At 39.6% G+C, this 16,252-nt stretch overlaps 1 protein-coding gene across 4 annotated transcripts in view; it reads left to right on the plus strand.

Annotated features, from left to right (window-relative positions):
- Positions 1-5,907, plus strand: part of znf800a (zinc finger protein 800a) — a 100,758-nt gene extending 94,851 nt beyond the window's left edge. For all 4 annotated transcript variants that reach the window (XM_052029962.1, XM_052029963.1, XM_052029965.1 and 1 more), the window contains one exon: positions 1,174-5,907. In XM_052029962.1, coding sequence (XP_051885922.1) covers positions 1,174-1,187 — 14 coding nt within the window. In that variant the 3' untranslated portion in view covers positions 1,188-5,907. The remainder of the gene's footprint in view (positions 1-1,173) is intronic.
- The last annotated feature ends 10,345 nt before the right edge of the window (positions 5,908-16,252 follow it).

The following is a 16,252-nucleotide window of genomic DNA, read 5'->3' on the forward strand; positions in this document are numbered from 1 at the left end:
TTAGAACCACTCCTATACCTTCTGGTTCCATACACAGATTTCCCCTGTTGTCCCAATGGACCCTTCTCTTTCCCTGGTAACTCTTTGACCCTTAGTATGCTTATAGAACACCTTCAGATTAACCTTAATCCTGTCTGTCAGTGATATTTCATGACCCCCCCCCCTTTGCCTTCCAAATTTCCTTTTTAAGCACCTCCCTACACTTTTTTCTATTGAAGGACCTTGCTCATTTTAGTTCCCTGTATCTGTCAAATGTTTCCTTTTTTTTCCAACCCGCAATAACCTTTGACATCCAGTGTTCCCTGAACTTATTACCCCTGGCTTTTACCCTTGCGGGAACATCTTGGCCCTCAACTCTTGCTGTTTCTCCTTTCGAAGGCTTCCCACTGTGCAGTTGTAGACTTGCCTGCAAGTAACTGCTCTCAGTCAACCTTGGGTAGTTCCTGTCTTATTCTTATGAAATTGCACCCGCCCCTCCACTCCCCCAATTTAAGACAATTTCCCCCAATCCTAGTTAACTTGACAATGTCTATGTGTGCTGTGAAATTTGGTAACTGTGTCCAAGAATGAATTTGTACTGTTGCCCATTCTTCAGGTGTTTGTTTTAAAGCAGCTCAGGTCAGGCCAGTGGGAGGATTGCACCTTCTTTGTCTTCAGCCAGTGAACCTTTCGAGACAAATGTGGTTGAACTGCAAATACATGTGATATTTAAAAGATTTTGAGTCACAGGAATGCAGAACAGAGGAGAGGGAGTTTACTGAGATGGATTTCAACAATGGTACATATTATTATAAGTTTAGTTGATTCTGAAGGTGTGCTAGACTTCAGGGTGAGAATGCCAGGAGTTCAAGTTCCATCTTCAGCAACACAGGGTAAAGGTGATAACCACTTGTATCTGAAGCAAGAGAAAAAGGTTGTAAAGCAGCTGACAGATAATTATTGTTTCAACATTAAATGCAACACCTGACTACTAGGTGGAGAAGCAAAGAAATAAAAACATACAGTATTTGAAGAGATGTTATTATAGTGGGTAGGCCATTTCTTGTTTAGTGTAGGTGCTGAAAGTATGAATACTTACAGGATTAAACAAGTTTAAGTCTAGTAATTTCTGCTGCTTAACTTTGCAACTGGTGTCACATCTTGTGTCTTTTTGTAACTCCTCTTTCTCTATAGATGCTTCCAGATGATATGCCAATAATTCAACTTCGTGGGATCCCTGTAGTTTGAAGACTGAATTTGTTGCTTGAGCCCCTGAGAGTCAGTTTGAATAAATATCAGGCTGCAAAAAAAGAAGCCAGACTATCATCTACCTGAAACTAGGAGCAATTCTGGACAATTGAAATGAGATGATAATGGCATTTGAATTACCAGGGCTCTTTTTTCAGGTGGTACAAGATTCCATGCTGTGCAGCCAAGCTAACAGAAATATTTAGTACTGCACTGGCTTTGAATACCAAATACCTTTACAACACCTGAGCAGATATATGATTTTCACTCCAGTGTGTAAATTATATAAAAAACCTACAAGAGCTGTGCAGAAATTACTTCAATGTTATTAAAAATCACGACACGGTGCAAGTCTACTACCAGAATGTTGTGCGTTTTATATGAGTTGCTGGTGAATCTTCTAAGTCAGAACAATGTTACTTTGACCAGGAAGGAACAGTACATCAGGCAATTCATGCTGAGTTCTGCAAATTCATACTGTATCCAAACCATCATGTCCCTTTAAGAGTGCAAATGCTCATTGCTGTTCACTCTTGCAGCCAGTTAGAGGACAGAGCAGCCAGTAGGAAATGATTTTTTTCTCTCTCTTTTATATAAATAAATTATGCACATGAGGGTCGCATCTAAAACCTTTGCATATTTATAAAGGGATCCTAAGATGCTTAACTGCTCCATGTTTATAGCAGATAATAGAAACTGTAAAAGATTTATACCTTGAAAAATTGGTCATTAATATTGTATAATGTTTGTCTTTTAACACTGATGTTTTGATGATCACACACACACAAATGAAATGAGAGATTTTGTTTTAAATACCCAAGACTTTCTGTGTGCATTTTAAATTGAGAAGTCAATTTAGATTCACTAAACTATTTGCATTTATATGTCAAGTATATTCAGCTCAAGTAGAATTTAATTTGGGGATATCCTCAGAAAACAAAAAAGGATGTTCATTTTCGAAAGGACTTGAGCAGAATCGGCAAACACAGCAACACCATTTGCTACCCTCGAGCATATAAAATATGTTAGCCTTCACTGCTGAAAATTGTGTGTAATCAGCTATATTGGCCAAGTAACTGTTTTCCTTACAAGTTGCCTAGTTGTATGATTATTGGTTCAAAATTATATTGACAAAAATAACCAACAAAACCATGGTTTGCTGATATTGAGCCTTGTAATATGGTAACTAACACTTCTTGGCAAGACTAGCAATTGGTTTCTTCTGAATTCAGCCCATTTGTTTCCTGGCAATTTTTGTTTTTTAGGTTGATCAGTTTGACTGATGGGAACAGAAGCTTTTGTTGTCAGCATTCTTTCAATGCAATTTGACAAGACAGCTGTCTGCTTTCTGTGAATCAAAGGAAATCTGCTAAAGTATTGGAAACAATGAACTCTGCAGAGCATGACAGAAGCTCATAAAAATATATTAACAGTTTTATTTCTGGAGATCCTGAGTTTATTAATTTCTGGAAAAAAAACTACTGTTTTTGTAAGATCCAGAATCAGAAGAATTGTTTCAGGAATGCTCTGTTACTCTGTAAGGGAACTTATTTTTGCATTTTCATTATTGAGTAATGTTGCTCTTAGACACTTGAAATAAAATGGGCTGAATTGTCCCTCGGAGTCTGCTTGAAAGTCAGCTGCACAGGTGTGCTGTGCAACAGTTATGCCTTCCTATTGATGCAGCTGTGTAATGTGACTCGCTTATGAAGTCAGTCAAATTGATTTCTGTCAGCTCTGTGAGGCAGTGTCTGGTCTAAAGTTTCCAGGTGCTGCTTTTTTTTTTAAACACAATTTTTAATATTATCATAACTGCTATCATGAACTTAGGTTCCCCAGATGGAATAATACAGAGCCAATATTAACTTGGATCAGCCTATGGAGACACCAATTGCTAATCTTCACCACTGAAATTAAAAATGGGGTGAGATTCCATGTATTAACAGAACAGAAACTACAGTGCTTATTGTGTTAAAGATATGGCATCAATTTCAGTATGGAATACTGGTCCACGACCCAAAAGTGGAAGTATGCTCCTCAGACCAAATGTTTGCATCTGTTCATTCTTATTGACTTTATTGACATTCTTGACTTGTTTGTTGACTGTAATTATTTCTTTTTGGTTGAAGTACATTCTGCAAGAACTGCTAATGCTGTGTTATATTTTCCCGGTCAATATTGAGCACATGGCTGAGAATTTTGTACTAAGGCTTAGAATTTTTTTTCAATGAGTTTAGTAATTCTATAGTCATGATCTGGTCATACCAGGTTGCGGTAGTGACGACATAGATACTTTCTGAAGTGAAGCACAAAAGCACTTGCACCACCTAAATACAGTAGTTGATAAGCATAGAGAATCTGACAGCAAAATTCCCCATCTCAGCCGATGTATAGGGACACTAGCCAATCACCAATTTAAACTATGTGCACTAATACTGTAGTCAGCAAAACAGTGTTTAAAGAAAGCAGATTGCATTCACCTGTGTTGCATGTTGCCACAAAGAAAGCACTAAACTGATTCATGTAAAAGGAAATTTGCTGATAGTTAAGGGATAAAGTTAATAAATTTGTCCTTTGTAGTTATAAATAGGTGAATGGCAGCGATCATTTCCTGGTTCTATGAATATTAACTACTTTGCAATACACATTGGTGACTAATCATTCTTCATCTATAATTTTAAACATCCCATCTAGCACTATAATTGCCACATGCACATTGACAAAATCTAACCATTTCATTAGGGAAGGAGTTCTGCCATCCTGACCAGGCCTGTGTCTGACGCCCGTCACCGTTTGGTGGTTGGTTCTTCACTGCTCTCTAAGTGACTTAGCAAACCACTCACTTCAGGGGAAATTTGCAGTGGGCAATTGATTGTTGGCCTTGCCAGCAATACCCACAATCTGTGAATGAATAAAAAAAGTTTATCTTACACATATAATTTTGAGAAAATTAGCTATGTTAAGAGAATCATTTATAGATAATTTAAATTCACTTTCACTACCAAGAGCAAAAATTGCATCCCACCCTCCCCCCCCCCAGCATTTTTTAACATGGAGCATTTTCTTTCTTTGGGATTCTCTCTTTTACTTTCGACTTTGAGTTATACTGGCTACTGACAAAACCAGTATAATAGATGTGCATAGCCTAGATACAGAGGGAAGGTCACAATTGTGTCCTGATTGGTGCTCAGTTCCCTAACCCTATCTGAGGCTTGTTATTGAGAAGGTACAGTTGGCTTCAGCACTTTGTTTTGTGGAGTGGATAAGTTGGACCCGGTCCCTTTCAAAACTGTGAACACTGGGTTGAGTATAAGATCAGGGTTAGCTGTGTGAGTTCAACACACTCTGAGCTTGTTGCTACTTTGTGTCAGGACTCTTGTGAATAATGGTTGTAAGAATGTGGCAATGCACATTGCTTCCTCCAGCGAGGGTCAATAGATGTTTTGGGAAATGTAGACAGAAAATGATAACACAAAAAAAAAGAACAAAATATATGTTCTATATTTCTATATTCCTTCCAAAAGTTAGGAAAAAAATTATTAGTTTATGTAAACTTTGTTCTGTCAGAAAAATCACCCATTTAATACATTCTTTTCTGTAATGCCCATAGTGTTCCAATTAAAGATTATTTCTGCTGTTGTTACAATAAAGGTTACACAGCCAATGTATGAGTAATCCTGCTATTGTAAGCTAGTATCTAGAGTGCCAAAGTATTACTAGCACATCTCTGCAGAGAATAGAGAGACCGATATAATGAAGAAGAAATTAGTAAACTGCTTTAACTTTTTTTCCGGGGCTAAAGAATAAATGTCATGTCTGCTTTAGGGCACAATTGATATCAGTTCATTCAAGAGCTTATGTTAAGTTCTTTGATTTCTAGGGAGGTAAATCAGTCTGTTGAAGCAAGATGGAGTTGTCAAAGAATGCAGTTGCTTGGGTTGTTGGAACAGCAAATCTTTGCTCCAGTAATGATGGTTATCAACTCTCAGCACTGTTCTTTAGAAGGAAACTTCCTCATTTTTTGTTATCGCAGCGGGAAAGGATCAAATTGGGTTGATTGGGAAGTGGGGAGGCATTGGGATAGAATTGTTTCTTTAAAAAAATGGGAGTAAGAAAATCATTTTACAGAAGTCTAAAGTATTCAATTATCTTTGATTGAAAAGAGACATTTAATCTTATTGTGTGCAATTGTCTATGTTTCTTTTGTTCTTTTAGAAAATCCCAAACCATTCTTCTGTACAAGTCTGTATGTGTATATATATACATGAAGGAATGTGTTTTTTGTTGTTCTGGATGCTATTTGCTGCTTTAGGTAAACTGAATGTAGACAAGACTTTTGTTTCTAGAGTGAAATGTAGGAACAAAGGATACTGAAGAAGATTAAAGAAACTACGTGGTTGCAGGAAATAGAATAGTTTATATCAGTCAGTCAGAAAAATCAAATACCATCTCTGACTTAATCCAGGAATGATCTTATTTTATAATAACATCTTTTAACAGTTCATTCTGAAAGTTGTTCAGAATAAGAAAATTGCCGAAAAATTCCTCTGGGTGGCAGTGACTAGCAATAGATTATTGTACTGGCAACCACAATATAACAATAAATAAAATCATTCAAACTGGAATTTAATGTGATGTTCATCTTTGTTATAAATCACAGAAGGTGCAGTGCTTTTTCAATCTTCTTAAAGTGTGTCAGATTTTGAAGTCTAAACTGGAAATGTTTATATTAAATGGCATTTACAAAGTTTACATTCACTCACAACGTACTGAATTTTCATATTTATTCTCTGTGGTGTAGAAGGGAATCCATATCATGAGAAGCTGCTTCTCTGAGCCTACATTCTTAGACTACTGTATTTCTCCCAGTTGGACGTAACTTGGAACCAGTTTTTGTCAGACAATAATCCCCCTCACCCTGTAGGCAAACTGTTAATGCACTTAGTGAGTAGAAGTAGTTGTAATAACAAAACAAAAGTAGGTGTGAACTATGTGCCCTCTCAAGTCTGCTCTACCATTCAAATAAGGTCATGGCTGATTGATGTTGGTCCCAGAATACGTCACTGTAAGGCACAGTTACCTATGTCCAACTGCTCTGAGCAACTTTCCTGGGCTTTGACACAGTTTCTGTTGTTGAATCTGCAACCCAAAGGTCTGGACAAATAATCCAAAGAATTCCAGTTGAGTTCTTAATCTGGCAGTTCAAGCAATTTTATTCATTGTTAAAAATCTGTGTAAAGAAAAATGGTGACCAAGCTATTAGATTGTCTTTGGGGGAAAAGTAGTGGATGCACTAATGTTCTTCTGGGATTTCCTTAAGAGGTCTGACATGTATGTAAATCCAGTCAGAGACCAAGGAGGTTTGCTCCAAACTACTCTTTGCAGTGGTCTAACTGGCCACTCCACAGCTAGTCAGCTCCTCAAGAAGATAACCCAGCACCATCTTGTCAGGGCAACTAAAATGAACACTAAATGTTGCTCTCAGCAGCATTGTCCATGCACTGTTAAATTTTTATTATAATAAGCTGTTTTAAACCAATTTTCTGCTGTTATTCTAATTGCACACCCCTTAAATTACATCACTGTATCTGTGCCACTTTGTTAAAAGCTTTCGAAATAACAAACACTATGGTTTGTGCATCCATCATATCTTTCATCTCAAAGAATTCTGTTAGGTTTGCTCTCTTTCAATAGAGGATAACATCATCCTCAAAGATTCGCAAAGTCCCGCAGCCTGTAATCGTCTGGATTCACTGTGCTCAGTATGAAAATAGATATTATATTAACCACTGTCCTGTCCTGTGGCACCCATCCATTCAGCAAAAGTCACAAAAATCTACCCCAATATTTACGTTTATTTCCTGAGTAGCAAGCCAGCAATATAGAGTGGATCAACTATTCTCTTTGCTGCCTGTGCAGTTTTCAGTACACTAATTTACAATTTATCGGAAATATTACGTCTGTCAGACTTTAGAAGTCTGACCACACACAGGTCCTGGTGCAGTAGTAAAGCTAGATGTCAACAATACACGTGGGGATTTCACATGGCTGTAGAAGACATCAACAAGGTGCAGCATGTAGATCTGATCGGGGAGAGGACATCTATATATCTTTTGGTACCGCAAGAAGTGGGATAGGGTGGAAAGAAGTGTGTGCTAGGTACCAGTAGTACTTGCTTAGGTACCAGTAGAACAAAGCACCTCGAATAGAGAACTTTCTGTAGTCCTCAAAAGCACCAAAGAGGGAAAGACTATAGAACGTGGCAGAGAATGAGGATAAGTATCATATGAGACTATAGTTTAAGGCTAATGAGGGTCATTTTGGAACTGTAGAGTGGATGGACCTGATTGGAAAGTTTGTAATGGAAGTTTTTTTGGAACAATAGCACAGAATTGGGAGGTGCCCTTATGCTAAAGAAGAAAGGGAGGATGGGGATGTGTTCTCATGTGGCAGATGATGGCAATTTTGGGAAGGAGATGGACAATATATATGGAGAGAACCTTTTATAATGTCAACCACATTGAAGTGAATTTAAGTGGACAATCAGTTTTCTACAAAGAGTAAAGATTAATGCTGTGGTTTTATCATAGATTTACAGCTGACATTTGAAATAATTTGGGCATCAGACAGATACTTCAGAATTAAATAAACTTGTTTGAATAGGCTTACAGATTCTAAAGTACACACAGAATAGCTCCCTGAACCAGCGGTATCACAATAAACCCAGTACAACTCTCAGGTGCCACATAAAAATTATATTTTAAATTTGGATTTCCCGTGCTACAAATGAGGTTGCTTGGTTCCTCTGAAGTAGACGCCCCGGAGAAGGTGCAACAACACCCAGCTGTGAACTTGTGGATATGTTAGGTTTTAAGAAGCCTTCCTTCCAAGAGAAGAAAATGAATCTTGTCAATTTAGACATATGTGTTCTTAGCACTAGAATTATGTTCTAGAGGTTTGAATAGTGGATGAACAAAGACTGCTGTAGCTGAATTTCTGTTAGGTCAAACACACTGTGATGAAAGTGAAGGCTGTGAATCTGACACGTATATCTTTGAGACAGCATCTAATCAAGAAAATTTTACCCCTGTTAAACAAACCAATAGGGATATTGTTCAAAGGAACTAGTCCACAACCTGTTCCACCAATTTTGTAGTTGAATCCTGGACACTGAGGACAGACTTCCTGAACACTCTTATACCCACATTGCCTCCGTAAGTGCAACCAATACAAAATCTTTAGAATTCAAATGCCCTCCTTTTGTTAACATTGGCTGATTAAAAGAATGAACTTGTAATTCCGTTTCACACTTAATAAGCAACTATTGATAGCACTATTAAAAGCTCCGACTGAGTGTTTCATTCTTAGCTCAGCGCGTAGCACCTTGCTACGGAAAGATAATTTTGAAGGTTAAACAGGAAATTGTGCTACTTGTAATATTTCTTGTAAGTTATTGTTCTATTATTGAGAAGTTAATAATGAAGAGTACAACAGAGTTACAAGAGCAAGTGATGTGTGGAACTTATTCCACGGTGTTTGCTACATGGGGTGATATCCACACTCATTGCTTTGAATTAGGCAGAAGAAAATTGTGCAGGTTCAAACTCCTGCTCACTCTTCAGTGGGGCTGAGTATTCATTACCATTGACTCATGTGAATTATGAGAATGTGGATTAAGTGTTTTAATTTCACACATTAAAACAGCTTTCAAAAATTAAAACAATAGCTCTTCCTACAATAGACGGTGAACTTTGATCCTCTATCAGTTTTCAGAAGGATTCTTTAAGATGGCAGTGAAGTGTAGAAGAGAAAGCAGCAATATGATGGGTGTCCCCTACCGAGTGACCAACCTGTTGGGATACTGCCATTTTCCCTACCATCACAGCTAGCCTAGTTTGATTTATTTACTGCCTTGGAGTGAGATTGATGGTGGTACTGCTCTCAATCCGTGCCTGGGAAACATGACTGCTTCCAAAGGGATGTATTTTGGAAGATGCCTGAGCTCAAAGTGTGAGATTAAACACTACTCCATCCTCTGCATTTGTGGATCATGTTATTGCACTTCCCATGTGGAGAAGGTGACACTGTTAGGTGACAACCATGTAACAACTGTAGTTTGGATCTAAGGATTATTCTTTGTCTTAACAAGCAGGCAAGTATTTTCAATACTTCATCCAACTTGCAGTATGTGATTCGAAATAGGAAATACCTCAGCTGCTGCTTGACTGCTTAGCTCTTGGACCAAATGACTGTGATGAAGCAGATTTTATGAAAGACAATCCTAAATCCCTCTTTAATCATGGCCTTTAATCATAGCAGCAGCATGTAGCTGCATCTCCTTCCCTTTGAAGTAAACTCATACATAAGAGCATCAAAGGGGCTAATTTTGATTCTTGTTCTGATTCAGATCTCTCATCTGCTGAAAGGGCAAACCCAAAGCTTTGGCATGTGGTCCCCATTATTTTCTAAACATTAAACAGAATGGTCAAAAAATACATTAGGAATAGATCTTTCTTCCTCTGAGACCAAAGGAGGCCATTCAGCCCACAGGATCCATGCCAGCAGAGCAATGCCATTGGTCCCATTCCCCTCTCTATTTCCCTGTACCCATTGCCTCACATGCTCCTCTTTGATTTTATTGCTTATTTACAGTAGCAAATTAACCTACCACATCTTCGGGATGGAAAAGGAAATGGGAACACCCGGCAGAAACCCATGTGATCACAGGGAGAACATGCAAACTCCACACAAAGAGCACTCCAGGTCGGGGTAGAATTCAGATTGCTGGGGGGTGTGAGCAGCAACACCCTCTGCTCAGTCAATCTGCCACCCAGCTCAGAATTTCAAACACTGCTTCCTGGAGTGCAGAACCTCCCAGTATCAATGCAGGTTCATAACATTTGTCTGAATTGCCCAATTAGTGAAAATCACCATGAACATGAGGAGAAGAACTTTAAATTATATCTTTGGAGATTATAAAGCAAAGGTTTTTTTCCGTTGAATTATTAAAATATGCTAATTTTGTTTATCAATGTAATTAATGCCACAGTTAATGCATGATTAATTCTTTCAGCACATCATTATCATTTGAGCACCTTTTATGCAGTCACCACCACTGCTGCTGTTTGAGTTGATACTACACCAGGCCAGGATTGAGCTAAATCTAGTGTCTTAACTCCTGAAGAGTCCAGCAATAATTTATTTCAAGGGTGTCACAGAATAATATGCACACAAGAGGTTCTGCAGATGCTGGAGTCTGGAGCAACACACATAAAAAGTGCTGGAGGAACTCAGCAGGTCAGGCAGCATCTATGGAGGGAAATAATATGGAGGGACAGTACTGATGAAGGGTCTTGACCCGAAACGTTGACTGTCCATTTCCCTCCATAGATGCTGCCTGACCTGCTGAGTTCCTCCAGCACTTTTTGTGTGTTTTGACAGAATAATTTGCACCTGCTTGTAGTATGGACAGGCACCTTTGGAGCTCAACTCCAGGAAGTTCTACTCTAATGGAGAGAAAATGGACAGAAGCATAATGGAGAGAAAAACTTGCACTGTTTTAACAAATGATTTGAGTTCATGAAAGTTAAAAATTAGTCATATTTTAGATTTAGAACAGTGAAATTTTCACAACACTTCAAGAGAGATATATCTATGTATGGAAAAAGGCTTTCTGTTGTATTTGGCAACTACAAAAACCAGCATAAGTTTGGATACTTCCTAAGCTTAGGGACTTAGGTTTAGGAAGCATTTTAAAGGAGGAGGAGATGAAGGGTGTTTATTGGAGGGATTGCAGAGCTTAAGGCTCGGCAATTGATGGCACATTCAACAATGGTGGAATCGTAAAAACCAGGACTGCTTAAGAAACAAGAACAAGAGGAGTAAAGGTATTTTGAGGAATTGTAGGGCTGAAAGAGTTTGTAGGGAGAGGGGTGAGACCATGGTAACTTTGAAAACAAGGATGAATACTTTTGATGCAGAACGTGCTGGAAATACTCAGCAAATCTGGCAGCATCTGTGGAGGTGATAATGTTTCGGTTCTGCTGGATGTAATTTGGGCAGTTGGAAGGTAAATCACTCACCACAGGACACGCAGCCTCTGGCCTGTTTCTGAACTTGCGGTACATCCAATTAAGTTTGTCAATAATGCTGCCTCGATGTTTGTAATGGTGAATCTGATGTTGACAGACCTGTTGAATGCCAAGGGGAGGCAAAGAAACTTTTTATTGGAGATGGTAATTGCATAGTGCTTGGGTGTCAGGCATCATTCACAGTATTAGACCATCCCAAATGTTCCATAAGCCTTGCTACATGTGGGCATGGACTCATTTATTAACTGAGGAGCTGTGAATGGAATTGAACACTGTGCAATTATAAGTGAACGTCCCCATTGAGGACGCTGCTCTGAGTAATGCCCGTAGTGATGTCACAGGATTGAGATGGATGGCCTTTCAACAGCCACAATCATCTTCCTTTCTGTTGAACTTTCTCCCTGATTTCCACGGACTTCAGTTCCTTTGACCTGGGCTCCTCTCTAGCACATCCAGTCAAATGGTATCAGGGGCAGTCTCTCTTAACTCACCTTGGATTTTTGCTCTTTGGTCTGTGTTTGCACCATGATTGTAACAAATTCCGAGGACAAGTGATCCCAGCAGAACCCAAAATGTGCTTCAGTGAGTAGTCCCTTGGTGAGTAAGTGCCGTTTGATAGCACTGTCCAGCACTGCGGATGGTTGACAGTGGACTGATTGGGCAGCAGTTAACTGAATACGATCTCTCCTGCTTATGGTGAACTGGGCATACCAGGACAGTTCTATACCTCATCAAGCAAATGCCAGAGCTGTAGCTAGACAGGAATCAGTTGGCTAGTGGCACAGATAATTCTGTCGTTGGGCCAATTATTTTGGGTTGATTACTTTTTGTTCAATATCCGCCCTTGCATTTTTACCATTGTCATACCACTCACGAGTTCATTCTCCAGTCAACTGGAGCTGGTCACTTGTCTGTAAGAGCAATTTGAAAGCTACATTGGCATTCTTAAAGAAAAATGAATGTTCTACATGGCTGATATTTATTGCCAGTATTGGATAGTTATTAGTAAAAAACAATTTGCCACATAGGCCTTTGTTTGATTTTTTGTTGTTTTTTATTATCCGTTGAAAGCCCTATTTATAATCCAATCCATTATGCTTTATTCCAGACATACTCAAGATATTAAGTTCAAGTTTATTGGCATGGACATACATGACCAGAAAATAAATGCCATGAAAATTAGCTTTTTGCAGCAGCAGCACAGTACATGACAAATATAAGTTAACGTAAACTTAAATTAACATAAATTATACATAACTTACACGACAAAATAGACAAAATATACATAATGACATCAGTGCAAGCTGAGAGAGAAAAAAAGTATAGTCTGAGGTAGTGTTACAGTTTTGCAGGTTGGTTCAAGAACCTGATGACAGTGGGGAAGAAGCTGTTGTTGAACCTTGAGGTGTGGGTCTTCAGGCTCCTGTACCTCCTGCCTGATGGCAGCACTGAGAAGAGGGCATGGCCCAGAAGGTGGAGGGTCTTAATGATTGATGTCACCTTCCTGGGACATCGCCTCCTGTAGATGTCCTCGATGGAAATAGATATGTGTTCTGCTTATTGGTCTCAACTCAAGGTTTATAATGGGAGGCAAACTATTAGGCCCAAGTTACACTGCCAAATGCAAATTGTCCTGAAGTCAAGAACAAAAGTAGTATTGCACAAGTGCTGGGTCACATGCACAGCCTCTCTCCCCTTTCAACTAATCTTTAACAATAAATTATACATTACCTCTTCATGATATCAGGGTGCCTCAAAATGCTTTACAGCCAATCTTTGAAGCATAGTTATTATTGTAATGCAGCAACAACCAACTTCTGGGCAGCAAGATACCTCAAACAGAACTGGGATCATCTGCTTTTGTGATGTTAGCTGAGGGGTAATTATTGACTGGGCAATGAGGAGAAATCTCCTGCTCCATCCATCCACCTGAAGAAGAAAGTAGCATTAGATTCCAATACTGGAAGGGAATCTTAATTGATTCAGTTATGGTTGAAATGATCTCATTGCAACTTGAATTTGATATCAGTGCATGGTGAGGTTGAGAAATGAAGTCAGTGTAGTGGGTGAATTAGGCTGTGAACAATAAACTCTGCTGGATCTGGTGTGCAGGATGTAAAATATTTCAACACTGTTCATAGGAGTTCCTAGTTACTCATTTCTGCACTTTAGATGGCTGTAGAATGGAAATCAATATTATTAAATATTTGTACTAGTGCCAGAAAGCCATCAATGATATAAAAGACACACACGCACAAAGTGCTGGGGGAACTCAGCAGGTCAGGCAGCGTCTATTGGAGAGAAATAAGCAGTCAACGTTTTGGGTCGAGACCCTTCATCAGGACTCAATAATAAATATCAGGACTTCAGGAAATACATAAAAATCAGGACTCAATGATATAAAAGAAATAGGCATTGATGGGATTTCAGGAGTAAGACTTCCAGAAGTATTGGCATCGTGGCGCAGCTGGTAGGGCTGCTGCCTCACGGCTCCAATGACCCTGGTTCAATCCTGACCTCTGGAGCTGTGTGTGTGGACTTTGCATGTTGTCTCTGTGACTGCATGGGTTTCCTCCAGGTGCGCTGGTTTCCTCCCAAATCCCAAAGACGTGCAGGTTGGAGGATTAATTGGCCATGGTACATTGCTCCTAGCATGGGTGGGTGGTAAAATGTGGGGGGATGAGATGGGAATGGATTACAGAGAAAATTTCTGGGGAAATGGGATTGTTCTGTGAGGCGGCATAGATTTGATGGGCCAAATGGTCTTATTCTATGAAATATGAAAAGTGACATTGCAAAATTAGCTACTTGCCAGCAGTAGTGCAAGGCCAAGGCCAACAAATGACTAGTTATACTGTTCCGCCTGTCAAGGAATCCAATGGAGTGATTTCAGCAGGGCGATGACACTAGTAAACAGCCTGACTACTAAAAGGAATCTCAATCATGAAGCTGATAAATTTTGTTTTACAAGTTCAGCTGCAATTGAAAGCAGCAATGCGAATAGCCGCAAGCAACACTGGGCATGTCAAACTGCTCACTCTGAAAAGGCACAGCATTGTAATGTTAGTTGTCTCTTTGCAAAGACAGAACTAGTGCTAACCACAAGGGTTTAAATTGCTGACAATACATTCCAAATCCTTACGTTTAACATGCTGGATAACACCCACTGCCAGTTGTATTATAATTCGCTAAAAATAGCAACATAAGACTCCCTGCCCCCAAAAAAGAACATTTTCAAGAGGCATGTAAGGGAGATTAATTGTCACTTAGAAAGACAACCCCATTGAAGTAAATTCCACTGGATTGCTGTGTATTGCATTGAAAGGAAAGAGCTCCATCTCTGTATATCTGGTTCCTCCACTTCAGCCTGCTCAGAAATATCTTCTGGAATTAGATTCAGTGACACCATCCCAACTCCCCCTCCTCATCTTCCCTTCCCTTTTTTAACCATCTGCAATCCTGTGCTGCAAAGCACCTCCATTAAAGGTGCTTGCAAGGTTTCTCTTAGTTATTTGCTTTTATTGCTATATGGCCATGGCAGGTAGGGTCAGGATTTACAAATTTGGAGCAGGAGTAGGCCACTCTGCCCCTCAAGTTCTGCTCTGCCATTTAATAAGGTCTTTGCTGATCTGACTGTAACTCCAACTCTACTTTCCCCATCTGATAACCTTCCAATGTCTGGCTTATCAGGGCAGGCACGGCAGTGTAGCGGTTAGCATAAAGCTATTATAGCGCCAGCGACCTGTGTTCAATTCCGGCCGGTGTCTGTAGGGAGTTTGTACGTTCTCCCCCTGTGTCTGCGTGGGTTTCCTCTAGGTGCTCTGGTTTCCTCCCACATTCCAAAGACCTGCATGTTAGGAAGTTGTGGGCATGCTATGTTGGCACTGGAAGAGTGGTAACACTTGTGGCCTGCTCCCAGAACATTCTCAGTAAAGCAAAATGATGCATTTTACTGTGTGTTTCGATGTACATGTGACTAAATAGATATCTTATATTTTATCTTATCTAGAATGTGCATACCTCTGAATTAAAGCTATACAAAGACGTTGCTTCCATTGCTGCTTGAAGAGATTTCAAAGATTCGTGATCCTCTCAGGGGAAAAAAGTTCTCCTTATTGCTGCCTTAAATGTGTGATCCTTAATTTTCAAACCATGACCCCAGAAGAGGAAACATTCTCCCCCATCCAGCCTGTCAAACCCCCCTTCAAATGTTGTTTGTTTCAATCAAGTCACCAGTCACACATCTAAACTCCAGCAGATACAAGCCTAGCGTTTCCAATCTTTCCTCATTGGCCAACAGGTATCAATCTAGTAAATTGTCTCTGAGCTTCTTTCAATGCATTAATGTTACGTGCAGTCTCTGTCACTTCTCAGCTCTTTGGTTCATGTTTGGATCAAGGCTGTGACGAGCTCTGAAACTGAGTAGGCCAGGTGAAATTCACACTGGGCATTGGTAAGCAGGTTATTAGCAGGCCACTTGAAAGTAATAAGTAGTGATCTTCCATCACTTTGATGAGAGTAGACTGATTGGGCAGTAACCGGTCAGATTGGATTTGTCCTTTTATTTAATCAGGACATCGCCAGGCAATTTTCCACACTCTCGGGTAGATGGCAGTATTGGAACTGTACTGGAACAGCTTGGCTGAAGGTGCAGTGAGTTCTGGAGCACATCTTCAGTACTACAGCTTGGCAAGTGTCTGGTCAACATAGCATTTGCTATATCCAGTCATCTGGGCTATTTCATGTCTAGTGGATTGAGCTGGCTTCTGTGACATTGGGAATCTCAGGATTCCAACGCAAGCTTGGTTTTATTGTCTTAGGAGATTTGGGAAAAAGAAAGTGAATTTTCCCTTTTTCTTTGGTCAACATTTGGAGCTGGTGTCCACATATTTATAGATGCTTCTTCCTGAGCAAATTCTCATCGAATAACTGAA

The sequence above is a fragment of the Pristis pectinata genome, chromosome 15 (genome assembly GCF_009764475.1).
Source record: "Pristis pectinata isolate sPriPec2 chromosome 15, sPriPec2.1.pri, whole genome shotgun sequence".
Taxonomy (NCBI): Eukaryota; Metazoa; Chordata; class Chondrichthyes; order Rhinopristiformes; family Pristidae; genus Pristis; species Pristis pectinata.